The 20,717-nt window shown below is 47.5% G+C and overlaps 1 protein-coding gene across 1 annotated transcript in view; it reads right to left on the minus strand.

Annotated features, from left to right (window-relative positions):
- The window catches only part of NAPB (NSF attachment protein beta), a 38,473-nt gene extending 30,412 nt beyond the window's left edge, over positions 1-8,061 (minus strand). Inside the window, exon 1 of the mRNA XM_030872495.2 lies at positions 7,869-8,061. Coding sequence (XP_030728355.1) covers positions 7,869-7,966 — 98 coding nt within the window. The 5' untranslated portion in view covers positions 7,967-8,061. The remainder of the gene's footprint in view (positions 1-7,868) is intronic.
- Between the last annotated feature and the right edge of the window lie 12,656 nt (positions 8,062-20,717).

Here is a 20,717-nt window from a genome sequence, read left to right on the forward strand (position 1 = left end):
TAGAATGGCCATTATTTAAAAACAAACAAACAAACAGAAAATAACAAATGCTGGCAAGCATGTTCAGAAATTAGAACCTGTGTGCACTGTTGGTGGGAATGTAAAATGGTACAGCTACTGTGGAAAAACAGTATAGCAGTTCCTCAAAAAATTAAAAGTAGAATTACCATATAATCCAGCAATTTCATTTGGGGGTATATACCCAAGAGAATGAAAAGCAGGGTCTTGAAGAGATATTTGTACAATCATGTTCATAGCAGCATTATTCACAATAGCTAAAATGTGGAGGCAAACCTAGTGTCCATTAATGAATGAATGGATTAGCAAAATGTGGTATATACATACGATAGATTATTCAGCCTTATAAAGGAAAGAAATTCTGAAATATGCTACAATATGGATGAATCTTGAGGACATTATGCTAGGTGAAATAAGCCAATCACAAAAACACAAATACTGTATGATTCCACTTATATGAAGTACTCAGCATAGCTGAAATCATGAAGAAAGTATACGGTGGTTTCCAGGGGCTGGGGGAGCAGAGAATGGGTAGTTATTAATGGGTATAGAGTTTCAGTTTTACAAGATGACAAGAGTTATGCGATGGTGGTGGTGGCTGCACAACAATATGAATGTACTTTAATACTACTGAAATCTACACTTAAAAATGGTTAAGATGGTGAATGTTATGTGTATTTTACAATAAAGAAAAGAATTTAAAAAATTACAATAGATCCAAGAAGACAGAAATACACTCATAAAAGGAGATATTAATATAACCTTTTAGTCCAAAACAGGTCAAGTGGACAAAAAATATAGACATGAAAGACCTAGACAACATAATCAGTAACCAGATCTCAGGGATCTCTAGCAAGTCACACACTCTGAAAAGAGAAAACCCACTTCTTCTTAAGGGCACATGGACCACTAATGAACACCAATCACATATTAGGTGGCAAAGAAAACCTCAGTATGTTCTCTGATCATAATGAAATAAAGCTAGAAATTAATAAGATATAAAAAAGGCCCTTCTACCTGGTACAAAACCCTCAAAGAACTCCTGGGTCATAGATGAAACAAATTAAAATAAAAACACTATATATCAGTATCTATGGGATGCAATTAAAACAGTAATACAGTTATAAAGGAAAATTCATCCATGAATATTTGGATCCATATAAATAAAATAGAAATAATGAATTAAATACCACCCCTCACCCCCCAAAAAAGCCAAGGGAAAAAAACAAAAGAAAATAATAAAGGCGAAAGAGAAATTAATAAGGTAGAAAACAGGAAACTAGTAAAACTCATAAGTCAAAATATCAGTTGTTTAAAGAAAAAGAATCAAGACAAAACGGGGACAAGCCCTAACACATAAGTAAGAAGTAAAAAGAGGGAAATAACTGCTGCAATAACATTTTAAAAGTCATAAAAGACTACTTTGCACAACTCTGCAAATAAATTTTAAAACTTAGATGAAATGAATAATTTCCTTGTAAAATACAATTTACCAAAACTGACCTCAGCAGAGATAGAAAGTTTAAACATTATAAATTCCAGAGGGAAAAAAGAGAAAGTTATCAAAGAAATACCCACCAAAAAGCCCAAGATGATTTCACTGTAAGAGGATTCTATTTAAAAATCCAAAGACCAGAGCATGGGAAAAAAGAAAAACTTACAAATTCTTTTTATGAGAGTACCTGTGACATGCGTGCCTGTGACATCAATACTTCAATCTGAGAAAGACTATACACAAAAGAATTGTAAATAAAAGAATTTGAAGTAAAATATTTAAAAACAGAATTCCATAGTAAAAATAATACATTGCAATCCAGAGGCGTTATTCAAGGGATGCGAGCAGAGTTCAATATGAGGCTATCCATTAGTTAATATACGAATAACTAAGAAAAAAAGTCACGCTTACCTGACAGCTATTGAAAAGGCCCTCATTCAATCCCTAATGAAAACACCCATTAAAACCGAATTGGGGGGCTTCCCTGGTGGCACAGAGGTTGAGAATCTGCCTGCTAATGCAGGGGACACGGGTTTGAGCCCTGGTCTGGGAGGATCCCACATGCCGCGGAGCAGCTGGGCCCGTGAGCCACAACTACTGAGCCTGCGCGTCTGGAGCCTGTGCCTCGCAACAAGAGGCCGCGATAGTGAGAGGCCCGCGCACCGCGATGAAGAGTGGCCCCCGCTTGCCACAACTAGGGAAAGCCCTCGCACAGAAACGAAGACCCAACACAGCAAAAAAATAAAAAATAAATAAATAAAAAGGCTGTGCTGAACTGTATGGAGGAGTTCGGGCTTTCTGAGCGTTGGCTGTCCTGGACTCCTTGTATGGCGCCTCACAATAAACGCTGCCCTTTCGGTCCTAAGCTAATGAAAAAAGAAAAAAAAACGAATTGGAAGATACTTCCTTACGGTGAAAAACATATTTTAACCCAAGAAAGAACTGATCTATTACTTTGTTAGACTTTAATTAAATTACCATTACTTACGATAAGCTCTATTCAAATACAGACGTGATTAACACTCTGAGATTCTATTTTCAAAGTCTCCTTACTGTGCACTCACAAGCATCACTAACTGAAAATTCTTAAGATACGGAAGTTTTACCCGTTTTATCATCTAATCAAATGAATGTAAAGTGAAAGCATAAAAACAGATTATAGAGTCGTCTTTAACTAGGATGATCCTCCGTCCTGGTTGCGGGGACACTCCTAGGTTATACCCGTTTTCTTGGCAACTCAAAAATATCCCAGTTTGGACATGATACTCACGGCCACTCTATAACTCACAGAAATAGGGAAATATCTGAAAAATTTTTAAAGTAGAATTATAAATTTAAATGTTACTTACATATAAAAGATAATATTTGGAGATTGAGAATTAACTAAAATCAAGAGGTGAAGGAGAAAATGCACTGCCACATAAGCTATGTGGCAGGGTCGACAAGTATTATCTAAAATTAATCAATCTGGTAGTAGAAGTATTCTAAAATTACTTAGACTTATGGCAATAACCATCAAAAGAATCAAAAAGAAAGTTAAATGGTTACTTCTGCTGAGTAAGATTTAGGAGAGTGAGGACTCAGGGAAAATTTTACTTTTCAACTGAAACCCTTCTGTACTCCTTGCATTTCCCTACCATATATGGATTTATTACAAACACATATTTAAGAAAACAGAAGAAAGTGACATGAACTCCCCTGCTCTTTGTTACCTTTGCTCTTGAAACTAGACAAAAGTGTACAAGAAAACAAATCAACATCTGTATCCGCATTCACCATAGTCCACGCGCGCCTGCCATAGCCACGTGCTGCGGGAGGTGCTGGGCCAAAGCCACCAACTAAGGCAGACGCCCCAGGACCTTACATCCTAGAGCCACAGGCCACCACAGTCCTCCCTACTTCTTGTAAAGGACTCTGCACCTCGCAGGGCTCACAAGAATGAGAAAATATATGGTGAACACTGCAAAAATGCAGACAGAAAAAGGCCAATCTTGTGAGAGTTTATCACTTGATATACAAACTGTAACTTGACATTGACACTCAAATTAGGAAACCAAATGATTATAAGTAGCAGTAATATAGCTCCGTGCAGCTTAATAAGCATTCTGACACCTCATTCAATCCTTACAACTCTGACAAGTAAATTCTTTCCCTCTGCCCATTCATTCAAAAGCCGAAAAAACAGAAGCTGCGAATATTATTTACTTGGCCAGGGTCACCAAGCTAGTAAACTAGAATCTATATTTGGTCTTCTTACATATAATAGTATGTATTATTATGCTTCATACATAATATACCTTATATAATATATAATTATTCAATATATAGGTTATTCCATTTTTTCTTTTTTGGGGGCTGTGTTGGGGCTTTGTTGCTGCGCGCAGGCTTTCTCTAATTGCGGCGAGCGGGGGCTACTCTTCGTTGCATGTGTGGGCTTCTCATTGTGGTGGTTTCTCTTGTTGCAGAGCATGGGCTCTAGGTGCATGGGCTTCAGTAGCTGTGGCGTGCGGGCTCAGTAGTTGTGGCTTGAGGGCCCTAGAGCACAGCACAGGCTCAGTAGTTGTGGCACATGGGCTTAGTTGCTCAGCAGCATGTGGGATCTTCCCAGACCAGGGCTCGAACCCATGTCCCCTGCATTGGCAGGCGGATTCTTCACCACTGTGCCACCAGGGAAGTCCTCTATTTCTTATTACATAGGAAATAAAGAGTAAATATACATATATATTTCTTATACTATACTACCTGTCTCTGAGTAAATCTGAGCTTAATGTTTTTAAAAGTTTAATCTGCATTTGAATATCTACTGCAACTGAGGCAGACCTAAATACTTTATAAATGCTTTCACATGCCCCCACCATATTTTGGCAAAATTTAAACACAATCTTTGACAAAATAAAGCTAAGTGAAGAATACTGATAATGGCCTATAATGCTTAAGAAATATTCCCAATTTTTACAACTAGCTAAGAAATTATAAACTTATAGTTATTTCAAGATAACCCTACAGGGCCTTTCAATAAATTTACTTCAACACTGCCAGATTTACAGCTCCTTATAAGCTTCGAGACTGGGGAACATTCAAGAGCACGAGAAGGAAGCATTAACCATCCAGAACATCTTCCCACGGTCTGTCTTAAGCCACTTTCTCCATGTGCGCTGGGCAGTGTACCCAGTGTGGTCTCCTATAACAAGAGAAATGCAAAGCTATCTTGCTGTCAGACCCAGGTCAGCTAACCATCATACCAGTAGTTAAGATGCTAAATTAAAATTTGAAATTAACTACAAAGTTCAATAGCTCATCTCTGGAAACAAATGAAATCGAAACACAACTCTTTCGGTGGTAATTTTGCTATACTAAGCTCGGTCAGCAAAAGAATAAGTTTTAATTTCATTCCACAACTACAAAAACACATCACTGTTTAACTGGCGGCCAAACAGAAAGACAGACCACCACGACAGTGGCTTCTTGTGATGGCTGCATCCCTCAGCAGCTCCCTTCCTGCAGGGGGACGCGGGGAAGGAACACTGACATCTTGCAGACGAGCCTAGGCTTGTGCCTTACACACAGAAGAACGCATGACTGACTTTTTCTCGGGAATACACAGTGCATATTTTCATCTAATTTTACTGAAAGCAACAAAGAAGGAAGAGCTACAGAACAGCAGTGAGTATTGCCACAAAACTAGCGTGGGTGGTGGATCAGCACTGAGTGAAGGGGACCAACTTCTAACAGGTTTTAACCTGCAGCTGGGTTAATGAGTCCGTGGTGTGAAACATCTGCAGTAAAGTACACTGAGCACCTTGTGATGGCTGCCACAGCCCCAAACAGCATCACGTGCCCCCTTTAAAGCACTGTTAGCTCTTGAACAGATGGGCTCGGTGATACTGGTGATACTCATGCACGTATGTTTTGTTAATTAAGGAGCCTGACATGAAGATAGATTACACTGTGGTTTAAATAAAGGAAAACAAGTAGATGGGAAAATTCTCAGGCTAAGGGAGTGGGGGTAGGGTGGAGTAACATATATCCCAGCTTATAAGGGTGATGACAGGGGCAAGTGATGCTAGATGTAACATCAGATTCTGAACAACTGAAACTGATACAGAATCTGTCTTCCCACTGTCACTGAGAGAGAAACTAGGCCTGGTTTTTGGCTTCAAAGAATTATGTAATGCTATTAAACCTCACAGAACTCTGAGTACCCTCTTCCCCAAATTTTTCTGGAGCCAAGTATTACTAAAAACACAGTCTTCCATAGTATAGATAACCCTTACACGGTGCAAAGCTCTTTCAAATACTTTATTTCATTAAAAGACCAATGATACAGTCCAAAAGGTCTCTGGCTCCGAAATCCTGGCAAAGTCACTTGATCTGTCTGGCTGCTTCCTTGATAAATAACTGGGCCTGAAAATTTTGATGAAGATATTAATTAATATTTCATAATCCCCATCTTCAATGACTAAATGTTTTACAAGCATATACTCACAAAACCCTCACTCACTATGAGATATACTTCTCTTACCCTCATTTCATAGCCGAGGAAACTGAGGCACAGAGGGGCTAAGGAACTTGCCCGAGGTCACAAAGCGAGGATAATAAACTGACCTGCTGGATCCAGGTCAGACCTAGGATGCAATGACTTTCAAGCAAACTGAGTGTGAATGGTGAGGATGAAGTCTTCCTACACAGCCTGCCAATGAAACAGGTGATCAAAGGCCAAGGAGAAAAAAAGACAAGAGGCCTTTTTAAAATCCCTTAAGGATTACTGATTCAAGATCTGGCATACTTTCATGAAAACAATAACGCAACACCTCTTCACAGAAAGGAGCACGCCCCTGAGAAGCATCAAGTGCTCTCCGGCTTTTTTCCTCTGCCGATTACAGATTCCCTTCCAGGGAAGCACATCTGGACTTGAAATGCTGGGCCTTTACGATCACCTCCCAGTGTGAGGTGCTATGACATTAAATTTTATATAAATAAACTGTAATTGTTTTGTGAACAACCAGAGAAAGAAGCTATTGTTTGGTGTTAGCATCGAGTATTAGGCAGTGCTCCTTATGTCTTGCCATAACTTTCAAAGGGGAACAAATTTATAATTCACTGCTACAATGCAGACCACACATCACATGAGAAATTTAGAAACCAGCCGGGATAAATGCCCCGAGAGATTTTTGAGGACAGGAACGCTTACCTTTCTGCATCTTTGCACCCTGCACTACGTGCACTGCATGAAACCTGCATATGAGCATTTCCTGGAGATTATCAACAACGGTAAAGTATTACCAAAAGAACGAAGGTGGCAAGACTAGCAGATTCCAAACCGATTTTGTACAGAAATAAAACTGCGTCTACTAATGCAACAGTTAAATACGGACCCCCGGTCCTTCTCAGAATAAAAACATGCTCTGGGTGTTGGCCGAGGACCTTTCACTTCCAAAAGGAAAAAGAGTAAACCACCACGAACTTTCTGCCTCTCTCATCCTAAACAGCTGAATCATTCACATATTCAACCGCCCAGAATTCTTCCAAGGACTGTCAATGCAGGCTCTGCTTCTTGGGAAATCCGAATTTAAGACCTTCCCTAGGAGAGCACAGAAGAATTATAGGAAATGAACGGGATTCCCAAATGACGCAGACTTAGAGGAGTTGCGTTATCCCTAATCCAACAGGAGGCCCTGGATATCACATCAATCTCCAGTGAAGGAAAGACACCAGTTTGAGAAAACATACTCATTCCTCCCACGGATATTTATTAAACCCGTACTTGGCGCAAGGCGCACGGGCACCGGGTGGTGGAATGCGGCTGCCGCGGCCCCACCGCCAGCCTGACGCCCCCAAAAGACCGCGGGCCAGGCGCTGGGGCTGGGGGTCCGGGACCCGGCGCCTCACGCCCACACGGGTCTCCCGAGCTGCGTGGGTTCACTCGTGGCGAAATAACAAACCGGTGTGGCCGCCGCGGCGAGGGTCACGCACACCCGCGCGGCCCGTGGGACACCGCACCCGCGCTGGGGGGGGGGGGCCTCCGGGGGTCATAGGGAATCCCTGGAGGGCGCATGGGGGCCCCTGGAGCGCCGTGGGGTTCCAGGGGGTGCGTTGGGAGGGCTACATGGGTTCCAGGGTATCCCTGGAGGGCAGGTGGGGGACTCCGGGGGTCCTAGGAGGTCCCTGGAGCGTGGGGGGGCCAGGGGCGTTCTGGGGATTTCAGGGGGCGCCAAGGGGCCCTAGGGGAATCTCTGGAGGGCGTGTGAGGGTTGAGGGCCCCTGGGGCGTTCTGGGGGCCCCCAAGGAAAGTGGGGGGGGGCCGCCGGCCAGGGACGGAGACCCCCGATCAGGGCACGCGCGGTCCGGCGCTCACCCAAAGAGCCCTCGGAGGAAGGAGTGGGAGGCCTTGACTCGCTTCTCGGCCTCCGCCATCAGTTGCACCGCCTCTCGCTCCTTCCCCGCGTTGTCCATATCGCCAGCCGAGACCGCCGCCACAACCTCCTCTACGAGTCGGACGCGCCTCCCGCGCCTCCCGCGCCTCCCGCGCCTCTCGCAGCAGCGGGCCGCGCAGCCTGTCGGGAGTTGCAGTCCAGGCCGCGCCCGGACCGTCCTCTAGCAGCTGCGGGGCGCGGAGGCGCAGCGTGCAACCTGTCGGGAGTTGTAGTCCAGGCCGCACTGTGCGGCGGGAGCGAGCGAGGCGTCCACTACCATACCCAGAAGGCCGCAGAGTCCGCGGGCGTCGGGGGCCTCGAGGCGGGGGTCCTGACCCTCTGTAGGGCCCTCTGCGAAGGGGAACGTTAATCTTTTAAGGATGTGGGGAACGGAAAGGAGCCCGTGTCTTCCAGAGAAGACCGCCTCAAACTCAAGCATCACGTTGGATCAGGAGTCTGCCCAGCACGACCGTGGCCGGGGGATGGACGGGGACGCGGGGACAACGGGGTGGATGAGGACACGGCGGGTGGCAGGCTGGAAAGCTTCACTGCACGCGAATTCCGCGAGCGTGTAAGGCGGCCAGGGACGCAGCTGCAATAACCTTGCGATGCCCCGCCCACCCACCCTCCAGCTCCAGCAGGAGGAGGAACCACGTTTATCTTCAGAGCAAGGCATTTAAGAGGGAAACCGTTGCCCCAATATAAATTCAGAGTTGGGGCTTCCCTGGTGGCGCAGTGGTTAAGAATCTGCCAACCAATGCGGGGGACACGGGTTCAAGCCCTGGTCTGGGAAGATCCCACATGCTGTGGAGCATCTAAACCTGTGGACCACAAGTGCTGAGCCTGTGCTCTCGAGCCCGCGAGCCACAACTACTGGAGCCCCCGCGCCTAGAGCCCATGCTCCGCAACAAGAGAAGCCACCGCAATGAGAAGCCCGTGCACCACAAGGAAGAGTAGCCCCCACTAGCCGCAACTAGAGAAAGCCCGCGCGGCGCAAAGAAGACCCAACGCAGCCAAAAATAAATAAATAAATTTATTTTTTAAAAAATTCAGAGTTGTTTTTCAGTCTCTGCATATTGTAACTTTCTGTCGGTCCTCCTCCTTGGTTAAAGAAGACTTGCATATATGGGATATGTGCATAGTCCTCTGTTTTTACTGACTGAATTCTTTTCAATGGATGTGAGCCATTGAGCTCTCTTATTCTTTACATAATGCTGGCCACAGTGTGGAGTGGGTCTCCTGGGACACAGTTCTGCCTGCCAGGAACTTATAATCTCCTAGGAGAAGTAACCGTAGATAGACGCTACCCTGTGCCAACGATTTCCAGGCCTGTCCTGGAAGGACAGGGGGAGTTATTTTTTAATGCAAAGTCTAGGCCATTTACATTTGGTAATGCTAAAGCAGAGGTGGTGAAGCAAATATGAAAATCGCTGCGAAATGAGAACTTGTGACAGTTTCAAACTATTAATAAATACACTGTGGGCACTGGCACACAAAATGCATCTAAGCAAATGAAGCCTGAACTGAGAGAGCAAGGTAAGAAGGGCGAAACTCCTAAAAAGAAAGGTCACTAAAGCGTATGTCACAGAGTCCCTACAGTGCAGCCACTCTAGAGACGGAAGGAAGCCTCAGATCCTCAGGCAGAGTTTATTAACTTTTACTACATGCGTTATTCTAATTTCAAAAAGCTAATCTGGAGCAGTATTGGTGAAGAAGGAAGCAGGAAACTAGAGGAAGTAAATGCAGGAGTAAAGAGAAAAACTGCAAAAAGTGGACACGAGCAGGCGAGGAGCAGAGCAGTCTGTGGGGATTTGGTGGAGGGTCCAACTCGAAAACTCCAAGTGCAGCGTGAGTGTGTTGATTAAAGCAGTTCCCAAAGGATGTTCAAGAAATACTGATCCCTGAGCTCCTCGCTCTTTGTTTTGGCATTTCATGGAGCTGGAGTCTAGGAAGTGTGCGTTTAAGGAAGAACACCACTATTCTGAAGCATGCAATTCTAGATTCTCAAATCTGTAGTCAGCGGAGAAGGAGGCAGGATGGACTGCCTTCTCTAAACCAGAACTTGCAGTGATGGGTGGCAGGGGGACATCTGGACAGTTTTGATGTTTCTGGGTATTTCGCTCAGTCTCTTCTCTCTCACGGGCACTCCCAGCCTTCCCCGCCAGACCACACCCCTGTGGGAAAAAACGTCAAACCTTCATTGTTGTGTCAAGTGCATGTTTTCTTCTCCTGGTGGCTGGGTGAGGGGAGGTGGCAGGGCAGAGGGACAGACCTCTCAGAATAAGCACTGACCAGAGGGATGGAGGAGGGATCCTCAAAGCAGGAGGGAGGAGCTGTAGTGGACCAGGGAGGGGGCGAGGCCCTGGAGTAGATCCGAAGGAGCCGTGGCCCACACCTGTGCCAGCCAGGATGGTGGCCACTTAAATTTAGATCAGATAATATGAAATGGAAATGTGAATTTCACCCCTCAGTCACGCCGCATTTCAACCGCTGAGTAGCCACATGTAGCTAGTGGCTGCCGTTTTATCACTGTACAGAGTTCTAGTGGACAGCACTGGCCTGTGCATACCTTGCGTTTTAGCAGCTCCGGACACTTTGAAGAAAAGAGGAAGACGGCTTCAGAGCTTCTGAGAAGATGGAGCTGGGAAAGAGGAGCTTCACCCCGAACGAGACGGAACCAGGCAGAAGCTGCAGGCCTATGTCTGTGAGCAGGTCAGGTGACGGACACACAGGAGTAGATGGAATGTCGTGTCCACCCACCCACCTGAGAGGTGGTCTGCAAAGGCAGACACAGGCCCTGTGACAGCTGCAGCTCTAGGAAAGGCGGGTCAGGACGCGACCCACGTGGGAATCTAGGTGTGGTGTCTGCATGTGCTCGCAGAGGGGCTGCAGCATGGGGGTCCCGTGTGGAGTCGGCACCTGCGGGGGCAGCGGGCGCCCTTGCGGCCTGCCTCAGGGTGCCTCTGACTGCTCAGTGGCCAGGCGGCAGCTGCCAGGTACAGCTCACCTAGTGTCACCCTCTGGTTCCAAAGTCAGTAGGAAGCTTCTGACGGTGACTAGCACTTAATCTTCCTGTCCCTGCTGCTCCCGACGCCAACACCTGCAATTCTCCCGATGGTTCTCTCTGGCCTTCCAGCCTGCTCTGATTGGATGCTGCGGGAGGCAAGGGGGAGGTAATTAACCTCATGAACAGGGGAATTCACGCCCCTTTGCCTCCTGGGAGCAGCCCTCAATCAATGACTGTTAGAAGTTGGAGGATAAATACCCTCTGGTCGGACAGCTGAGGAATGTTCTACACTCTCCCCCGAGGTGCTTAGTGGGAATGAGCCCCCGTTGCCAAAAGGAGAAGGTAGCTTGTTCGGTGCCCTGCATTGGCTTCCTTCCCCACCCTGTCCCCACACCCCTACTGGCGCTGCCTAGTGGTGTCACCTCCCCACAAACTGCTCTCACTAGAATCCTTGTCTCGAGGTCTGCTTCTGGGAGGACACCAGCCTGGACAGGGAGAGTGTGCGCTGAGGACCAGTAGGTGCGTTCCGGCCCCCATGCTCATTGCAAGTTCATCAGCCGAGCTTCTCACTGTGGGTCACTGCAGACGCAGGGCTCTGGTTCCCACTTCCAACGTGGTATAAAACCACAACAGCCACTTGTCACTGGCATCCCCCATGGTCGAGGCGCTGCCTGGGATGCCTGGCGTCTCACTCAGGGTCTCTCAGTGAGGGTGTAGCTGGAGCTGGGGTTGACTCTTCCCACTCTCCTGGTGCCGGGGGTGGGAAGACTCATGTGGCCCCTCGCAGGCTCTCTCTGGACTCACGTGGCGGCCAAAGAACCAAAGGTGCTGGGAGCCAGCACCCAGGCAGCAGCCCCGTCACCTTTAACCTAGTCTCCAAAGTTTCCAGGCATCACTTACGTTTCCCGGAAGGAAATCACTCACCTGTGTTCAAGGGGAGGGTCTCAAAGGCTTTGCAGACATGTTAAAACCTCCACAGTTAGGTTCCAGGGAGCCAGTCCCCACCCTGGTCCACTCTGGTTGTGCTGACAAAGCTGGGAACCAGAAGCCCCCAAGCTGGGAGCCACCCTTTCCTCCAAGGGCCCTGGAGCCCTGAGAGGCTCTGCCCCGTCTTCAGCTGCCTCCTCCAAGGACATCTCGGCCTCGCTTCCATCTGCAGCATGAGTGGCTCAGAGGCAGCCAGTCAAAGCCAGGCCCCATCCACTGCTCCCCTTTAGAAAGAGGGAAAAGGGAAGCCATTCCAGAAGGCCCTTCATCCAAAAGCATCAAAGTAACGAATTCAGGACAAGGAATAGTCTCCATTCTTGTTGATGAGGTTGGGCTTCTGTACTTTTTGCAGCATTAAGGATAGAATTTAATTACTTTATTTCCAGTGGTTCTTTTCATTTTCCTCAAGGACTTGCAAAACGCAAGAGCAATTGAATGGGGAGCTTCAGAGGAATCATTGGATCTGTGTTTTTTATTACAATTGTTTTTACTTTTCGAAACAACATTTGGGTATGTGTATGTTTGAGACATTTCACACCGTGTCAAAATTTCTAGAAATATTCCCAAAGGCAGCTTTGTTAATATTATTTAACATTTCCTTAAGAAATTATTTTATAAAATTTAGAACAAAGCATTAGAAAAGGTAAAATTAATTTAATACACAGTATCTGTTATAGGAAACATAGAAAATCTTAAGGTAAAATAAATACTCATGAAAAAACAGTATTGTTGTTAATGTTATTCTTCTAACTAATCTATATGAAACTCTAAAACGTGTTTTGAAATTAACTTGACACATTTAAATATGGCAAATAGGCATAAAAACAAAGATGACACAATTTTTATTCATATGATATGTTCAAATACCTCTCTTTTCTCTCGGCTTCTTTTCAAAGTTATGGTTCTGAGCTACAGGGAAAAACTAGTTTATTTCCTGGACTGTTCTGATATCCTTTCACATTATTTTTTAAATGGAATTTGTTTATTTTAATATTTATTTATTTATTTATTTGGCTGCACTGAGTCTTAGTTCCCTGACCAGGGATTGAACCCGTGACCCCTGCGTTGGGAGTGCAGTCTTAACCACTGGACCACCAGGGAAGTCCCTCCTTTCACATTATCATTTAATGCTACAATAAAGGAAATTTTAGGAAAAAAATTTTCACCCATATTTCTACCTACCTGAGACTTCCTTTTCCACAAATATGTTTTCCTATCAAATCTTTATCTTTTACACTGCTGTATTTAAAATGGATGACCAACAAGGACCTACCGTATAGCACAGGGACCTCTGTTCGATATTATGTAACAACCTAAATGGGAAAATATATAACTAAGTTACTTTGCTGTACCCCTGAAACTATCATGACATTATTACTCAACTATAATATAAGAGTTAAAATACAATAAAATAAATATTTAAAATCTTTATCTTTTAAACCTACAAATATGCAGGAATTATTAGGGTGTATATTTGTATTTTGTTTAGGAAAGAAGCATTTTCTACGTTCCTACAAGTCTTTGTAATTGATTGCTCATGGGTGATAGTTCACTGCACTGAATTTAACATATCCGTTCCCCATTGTGGCATATTTGGGTTTTGTCACATTTGGCTATTACCAAAATGCTCAGGGCCGTCCCAAAATGCAAGAAGGCTTTTCCCAGCAGCGGTCACATGGACTCAGCTTCTCTAGGGTGTAGTGCTGACCGCTCTTCACACTCCGCCCCTCTGTACTGGTGACATCGGGAAACACTGGTGATGTTCGTTGTCCACGGATTCTGTGCCTGCAACTGTGCCTATTCCCTAACATTTATTTGTAACCAAAATCAACACCCAGGGCACTTTTGCGGTCATTTGCAGACGTGTGCAGAGCAGGAGCTATTGGCGTGCTCGATGCACGCGAGGGTGAGTCCACACGCTGGTCTCATGTTGTAAATGACTGTCCTTCTCGTAGTCTATTTAGTGCCACGTTTTTCACATTGTGTACTTTCTGTTGGCGATTTTGCTATTTAAACCGGCCCCGAGCATGGGGCTGAAGTGCTATCTAGCGTCCTCGGGGAGAAGGCGGGCCATGCCCTCCAGAGGAAACACATCTGTTGGATAAGCTTTGTTGAGGCACGAGTTACAGGGCTGTTGGCTGTGAGTCCCTGTTAATGAGTCCACGAGATGTCAAATAAAATGATATATTTCATATACAAGATGGTGACATACTGATGGGTGACCAGACACTCACGGGAAGCAAACCTATGTTACCCTGGGATGGCGATGGTTCGGTCTTTGTTAATTTAGGGATTTGTGCTGACTTTACAGAACGGAACTACCTCGAATGATGAGAATCGACTACATTAGGAGGGTATCTGGTAAAGACAATGAAATGAAGTCAGATCAGGGAATCTCTCTTTCCCACTCCTTAAAAGAAATGGATAAAGTAAAAATCTAGCAACTCTTCCTGAGAATTAAGACAGAGAAATCTCCCTGTGTCAGATCACACTGCCCCCAGCTCCACTCACCACCCATCTATGAGATGTCTGTCCTGTGGTGCTGACCTGTACGGACTCCATCAATGGGGCCCTGACCTCTGACTTCCTGTTGTGTCTGGCCAAAAAGGTGCCCAGCCTGTGGTAGAGGGCAGAAGGTAAGGGACATCCCCTGACCAGGTGGCCAGCTGAGGCTCCCCTCATCCCGTATGCCCTGGGCTCCCTTGCCCCTGCAGCATTGTAGATAACCCCATAAATAAGCCCTCCTATTGCTAGTGTATCCTATTTACTACTGGGACCCTGACAGACACACTCCCCAGCTCACTGTCTGAAGACGGTGAAACCTTGACACCCAGACCGGAAAAGGTCAGTGTGAGAAAGGACAATTTTAGGCCAGTCTCACTTAGGAACATGAACACAAAAATTTTAAACAAACATTAGCAAACACACCATGCAAAAAAAATCTTGATGGTTATGGACATAAATGTGAAATGCTAAACTTTAAAACTTTAAGAAGTTTTAAGGGAAAATACAGGAAAGAAGCTTTATGACCTTGATTTCCTAGATAGACATCAAAACTGCAAACCGTAAGAGAAAAAATCGATACATTCACTCCCGTAAGATTAAAGATTTATTTTCACCAACTTTGACTCCAACGAAAAGACAAAACCACAACCCAGAAAAAGATATCTGCAGCACATTTGCCCTCAGATAATTATTATTAAGGGTAAAGAAATTCTACAAATCAATGGAAGACCAACAACCGAATAGAAAACATGGGCAAAGGACTTGAAGAACTGAAGGTTGCAGCAAAGTCTGGGTCCTCTTCAGCTTTTGCTGCTCATTGCCTGAGGAGGACAGTGGTTTGTTCATAGAAAACCAGAAAGGCAGCAGGGAAGCAGCCAGAGGCCTGCGGGGCCTGGGTGCCCTTTCTTTGCTTTCAGGACGGGGCCTGATGGCTGTTTAAGTGGAGTAGCCTGTTAGGAACTGGTAAACCAACATTGCAGGATTATGGACACCGTCTGCAGAAAAGCAATGTGACAAAGGACAACGGCGTGTGACAAACCCGCCACCCTCGGTCCCCACGTAGAAGTCCCATGGAGACAGAATGCCAGCCCCTGTGACCTTCTGAGTCCCACGGTTTCTCAGGCGTCCTAGTCTGGAAAAAGCAGATGTCCGCTGGGCCTTTGGAGGCGGTGTGAGCTCCGAGCCGTCTGGAGCTCCGCCCCGTCACGGCTGGCTTTCTGCTGCTGGCCTGCTCCCCGGGACCAGCAGGGCTCTCTAGCCAGGGTCAGCCACGTCCTTCTGCTACAGCGCAGGGATCAGGGCTGCCGCTGGCGGCTGGCAGTGTCCCCCTGCAGCCTCCGCCGGGAGCGTGCGGGGCAGCCACCCCTCCATCCCGGGGCTGCTCCTTGCTGGGCTCTCTTTGAAGGGTTTCTGGTGGCAGGGTGAGCCTCAAATAGATTGGCATCTTGCCTGGGTTACATCCAGGTCAGCAGCCAGGCCGGATCAGGACTATTTAGGGGAAAAGGAGGAGCTTATCAAACACAAACACAAACAAAACAAAACGGAAAGACAGTGGAGAGAAGAGCCCAGAGGAAGCCAGCCTGCTGTTTGCAAGGGCTCAGTTGTTCCCGCAGATAGAGAAGAGGCTTGGGAGCAGACGCAGGTCCCTAAGAGAGCGTGACACTGTGACCCGTGTCCCAGGCCCAGGCCGGCAGTGGCAGAGGGATGGAGGGAGGGAATGGCCAGAAGCCCAGGGCCAGTCCACCTGCCTCACCTCCTCCTTCTTATTAAAACAGCTGAAGCCCTGCCCCAGGCACTTCTGTACCTTTTATCATTTAACTTTCACAGTCAGCTTCCTATGACACCGATTTTACAGGCCCGGAAAGAGACTCAGGAGGTAAAGCAATGGCCGAGCCACAGTGGCGAGGCTGCCCCACCTCGGCCCCTGCTGGGCAGCGGCCCCCTTCACAGCAGCCCAGGACACACAGTGAGACCAGACTGACCACTGACCAGCCCGGATGTCTGGACCCAGCCTGGCTGGGCAGGGGATGCTCTACCTGGCTACCTGTCCTGGAGCATGCCGGGCACCCTAGGGCATGGGTTCCCACCTGCTACATGACCTCCAGGTCCCCCCACACTTTGGGGAGCAATGCCACCCCACTTCAGATGTCTAGTCAGAGCGTAACATGACGAGCAGAGGTTTTGACCAGGGTGATCTGTGCAGGCCCTGGGAACTTCATGGGACGAGGGAGGCAGGGGTGGGGGACACAGCAATGACCAAGGTAGGACCAGGGAGTGGGTTAAAAGCCACAGCCAGGAAACTCCTGTCTCCAGACCTCAGCCTCACAAGCAGAGCCTTTCTGCTGAGTGCTAAGGCTGTTTCATTTCCTGCTTATTTGCCCCTGGGAGCAGCTGATAAAGAAATCCCAAGCCTGGTTGGCAACAGCAAAACCAGGAAGTTGTGCAGCTCACAGAGGGGCCCCCCTTGGATCCCTGCTACCTGACCCACACACAACCAGCCAAGGGCTCACCTGAGATGAATCCCATCCTCTTGCCCCCGTGACTGGTGCAGCCATGGCTCTGCTACCAGGTTCAGCCTGTGAGTCAGGAGGTCAGGTTTGTTGGACTCTGGGGAAAGATGCTTCCTCTTTCTTAAGAACCAACTGTTGTCTTCCTCTGGGTGGCGTGGCAGCAGACGAGAAGGTAGCCTGGGTCCAGGCAGGTGGAAGGGGTCAAGGTGCAGACCTCACTCTTCTCATCCTTGCCCCCGCAAGGCTCTGCAGGGGCAGCCCTTTTCCACTCAGTGGCCCGGGTACCAGTCAGGAAAAGGGGTGGTGGCAGGAGGGGGACTCCAGTCTGTGTCTGTTCCACAGGGAGCTCTGTGCTTATTCCTGCACACCCTTCATCCATCTATCCATCCACCTGTCCACTCACTCACTCATCCATCCATCCATCCATTCATCCATCCATCCCTCCATCCACCCAACTGTCCGTCCATCCTTCTATCCATCCATCTGTCCATTCATCCACCTGTCCTTCCATCCACCTGTCCACTTACTCATTCATGCATTTGTCCATGCATCCGTCCATCCATCTGTTCATCCATCCATCTGTCCCTCCATCCACCTCTCCACCCACCCACTCATCCATCCATCCAAACTGCTCTTTTGAGGTATAATTGACATACAATGAACTCACATATTTAAACTCACACTTTGATGAGCTTTGACATACGAATCTCCCATGAGATCGTCTGTACAATCCATAAAAATGAACACATCTACCCCCCAAAGGTTCCTCATGCCCCTTTGCGTTCCCTCCTTCCCACCCCTCGTTCCATGGACATACACAGGCCCCATATTTGCTATGGTTCCATGCTATAACTAGGCCATATTTTCCCCTTCTTCTATTGACAAGAACAGGGTTCCCATTTTTCACTTTTCATGAACATAACCAACAAGTGTACCCTTATTCCATGGAAATAGTCAGGCTCCCTATTTTCCTCTTACCCCTTGGCTGTAACCAGGCAGCATATTTTCCTATTATTCCATGGAAATAAATACGTCCTGTATTTTCCCCTTGTTCTGTGGACATGATTGGGCCAGATACGGAGCCAGGGCCTCTAGCGCCCTGTTAGTTATTTCATGGACATAACCAAGTTCCCTATTGTGGGATAATAGAAAATATACATACTGGTGTCTGCCCCTGGTTCCTGGCACAGGGCTCCTTGAACCCCGTAACTTCCTGGGTGACGGGGGTGTCTTCTGTTCTAATGATGTGACTCTGGGTGGCTTCTGGATGGAAGCTGGTCACCAGAAAGATCAGGCCATGACTGGAAGCTTGGGATTTTTAGCCCTACCTCTGCTTTCTTTTGAGAAGGGAGAAGGACTGAGGAGTTCGATCATGCCTGCATGATGAAGCTGCCATGAAATCCTGAAAGTATGGGATACAGAGACTATCGGGCTTGGTGCACACAAGGAGGTGCTGGGAGAGTGGAGCCTGGGTGGGGCGTGGAAGCTCCGTGCCCCTCTGCACACACCTGCCCCACGTGTCTCTTGCATCTGGATGGTGTCTGTATCCTTTAACATATCCTTTTATAATAAACTGGTAAACCTACGTAAATGGTTCCCTGAGCTCTGTAAGCCTCACTAGCAAATTAATCGAACCCGACGAGGGGGTCATGGTGACCTCCGATCTCCAGCCGGTCAGTCAGAAGCACAGGTGACGACCTGGACTTGCGGTTGTCCTAGAAGTGTGGGGCGGGAGGCATCTTGCAGGCCTGAACCCTTACCCTGTGGGGTCTGATGCCGTCTCCAGGTAGATGGTGTCGGAATGGAGTTGAATTGTAGGACATCCAGCCAGTGTCACAGGGAGTTGCTTATTGTGGGGAAAACACCCACCTATTTGGGAACCAGAAGTGTCAGAAGGTGTGTTTAGTGGGAGTAATAAAGGATATTCATGGGAAACAAAGACATAGTCGGGGAGAAATGGGTTTTTCCTACACAGGTGGAAAGCTGAGTTTTTCCTTTATACCGTTTTTCCCCTTTCCCGTAGAAACGTCCAGAGACCCTCCTTTTCCTAATCCCATGGGTATGCCCAGGTTCCCTGTTTGCCCTGTTGATGGATGTGATCGGGCCACTTCCTCTGACTTCATGGACTTGCCCAGGCCGTGGGTTCCCCCGTATTCCCCGGACATAGCCGTGTCTTCTCTTTTCTTCTCACTGCTGGACACCAAGGGCTCTACTGTCCCATGACTCCACGAAGAAAGCAGGCCTCATACTCTCCCTTTCTATGGATTTTATCAGTCTCAATATTTTTCTCTTAATTTGTGGACAGAGGCCCCTATTCCCACCGTGTTTCATGGACATGACAGGCCCACGGTTTCCCCTTATTTTATGGACATTAAGTTGTTGCCTTCCCCCGCAGCGTGTTCTAGCTATTTCCCCTTAGTCCATGATCTTAACCAAGCCCCTGTTTCCCCTTCTACCGTGGACATGACCAAGGCCCCAGTCTCCCCCTCAACTATGGAAACAATCCGTCCTCTGTATTTTCCCTCTGATTCATGGACGCAGCACTGCTGCCGGATTCATCTTTGCCCCATGGATGTCATCCAGCTGCTATTCTTCCCTTTCCACGGACGGGACCAGGATGCCATTTCCCCCTTAGTCCGTGATCATGCCCTGCTTCAGCCTTACTCCTGGGGAGAACCGTAGCCCTGCTTTTTCCTCATTCCACAGGCATGACCGGGACTCCTACTTTTCCCTTAGGTATAGAACTGATGGGGCGTCCTATTTCCTCCCATTCCTCCTGTTTCCTCGGATGTGTTCATTCCCCTTCTCCCTTTCCTGGGACGTGATCAGGGCCCCTGTCCTCCCCTTGTTCCATGGATATAATCAGCCTCCGATTTTCCCCTACTCATAGTGTGATAGGCTAAATAACGTCCCTCCACAAGATATTCACATCCTAACCCCAGGAACCTGTGAACATAATCTTAAATGGTAAAGAAGGACTTTGCAGAAGTGATGAAGTTCCAGATCTTGAGGTGGGCAGACATCCTGGATTCTCCAGTCAGGCTCTGAGTGTCTCCCCTCTATCCTCATTAAGAGGGAGGCAGACAGGAGCAGGGAGGCCACGTGACCACAGGGGCAGAGATTGGCGTGATGAGGCCACGAGCCAAGGACGCTGGCAGCCCCCAGAAGCTGGAGGAGCCAGGGAACAGATTCTCCCCTGGGGTCTCTGGGAGAGGACGGGCCCCGCCAGCACCTTGATTCTGGTCCAGTGAAAATGACTTCAGACTTCTGGCCTCCAGAACTGCAAGAGAATACACTTCTATAGTTTTTTTGGTGTTGTTGTTGTTTCTATTTTTTTTGCGGTACCCGGGCCTCTAACTGCCGCGGCTTCTCCCGTTGCGGAGCACAGGCTCCGGACGCGCAGGCCCAGCGGCCATGGCTCACGGGCCCAGCCGCTCTGCGGCACGTGGGATCCTCCCGGACCGGGGCACGAACCCGCATCCCCTGCATCAGCAGGCGGACCCCCAACCACTGCGCCACCAGGGAAGCCCAATAATTTTAAGGCATCAAGTTGGTGGCGCTGTGTTATAGTAGGCACAGAAACGAATACACATGACCCTGTGCTCTCAATTTTCTTCTTATACCACGGGCGCTTCAGTGGGTAGAAGTGTGTTACCCCCCAAATATATGGCCATGTCCTGACCCCTAGTACCTGTGAACGGGAACTGACCTGGATACAGAGTCTTTACAGATCTAATGAAGTGAAGGATGTTAAGATGAGATTATATAAGACTGATGTTCTT

This window comes from Globicephala melas, chromosome 15, assembly GCF_963455315.2.
Source record: "Globicephala melas chromosome 15, mGloMel1.2, whole genome shotgun sequence".
NCBI classification, from domain to species: Eukaryota; Metazoa; Chordata; class Mammalia; order Artiodactyla; family Delphinidae; genus Globicephala; species Globicephala melas.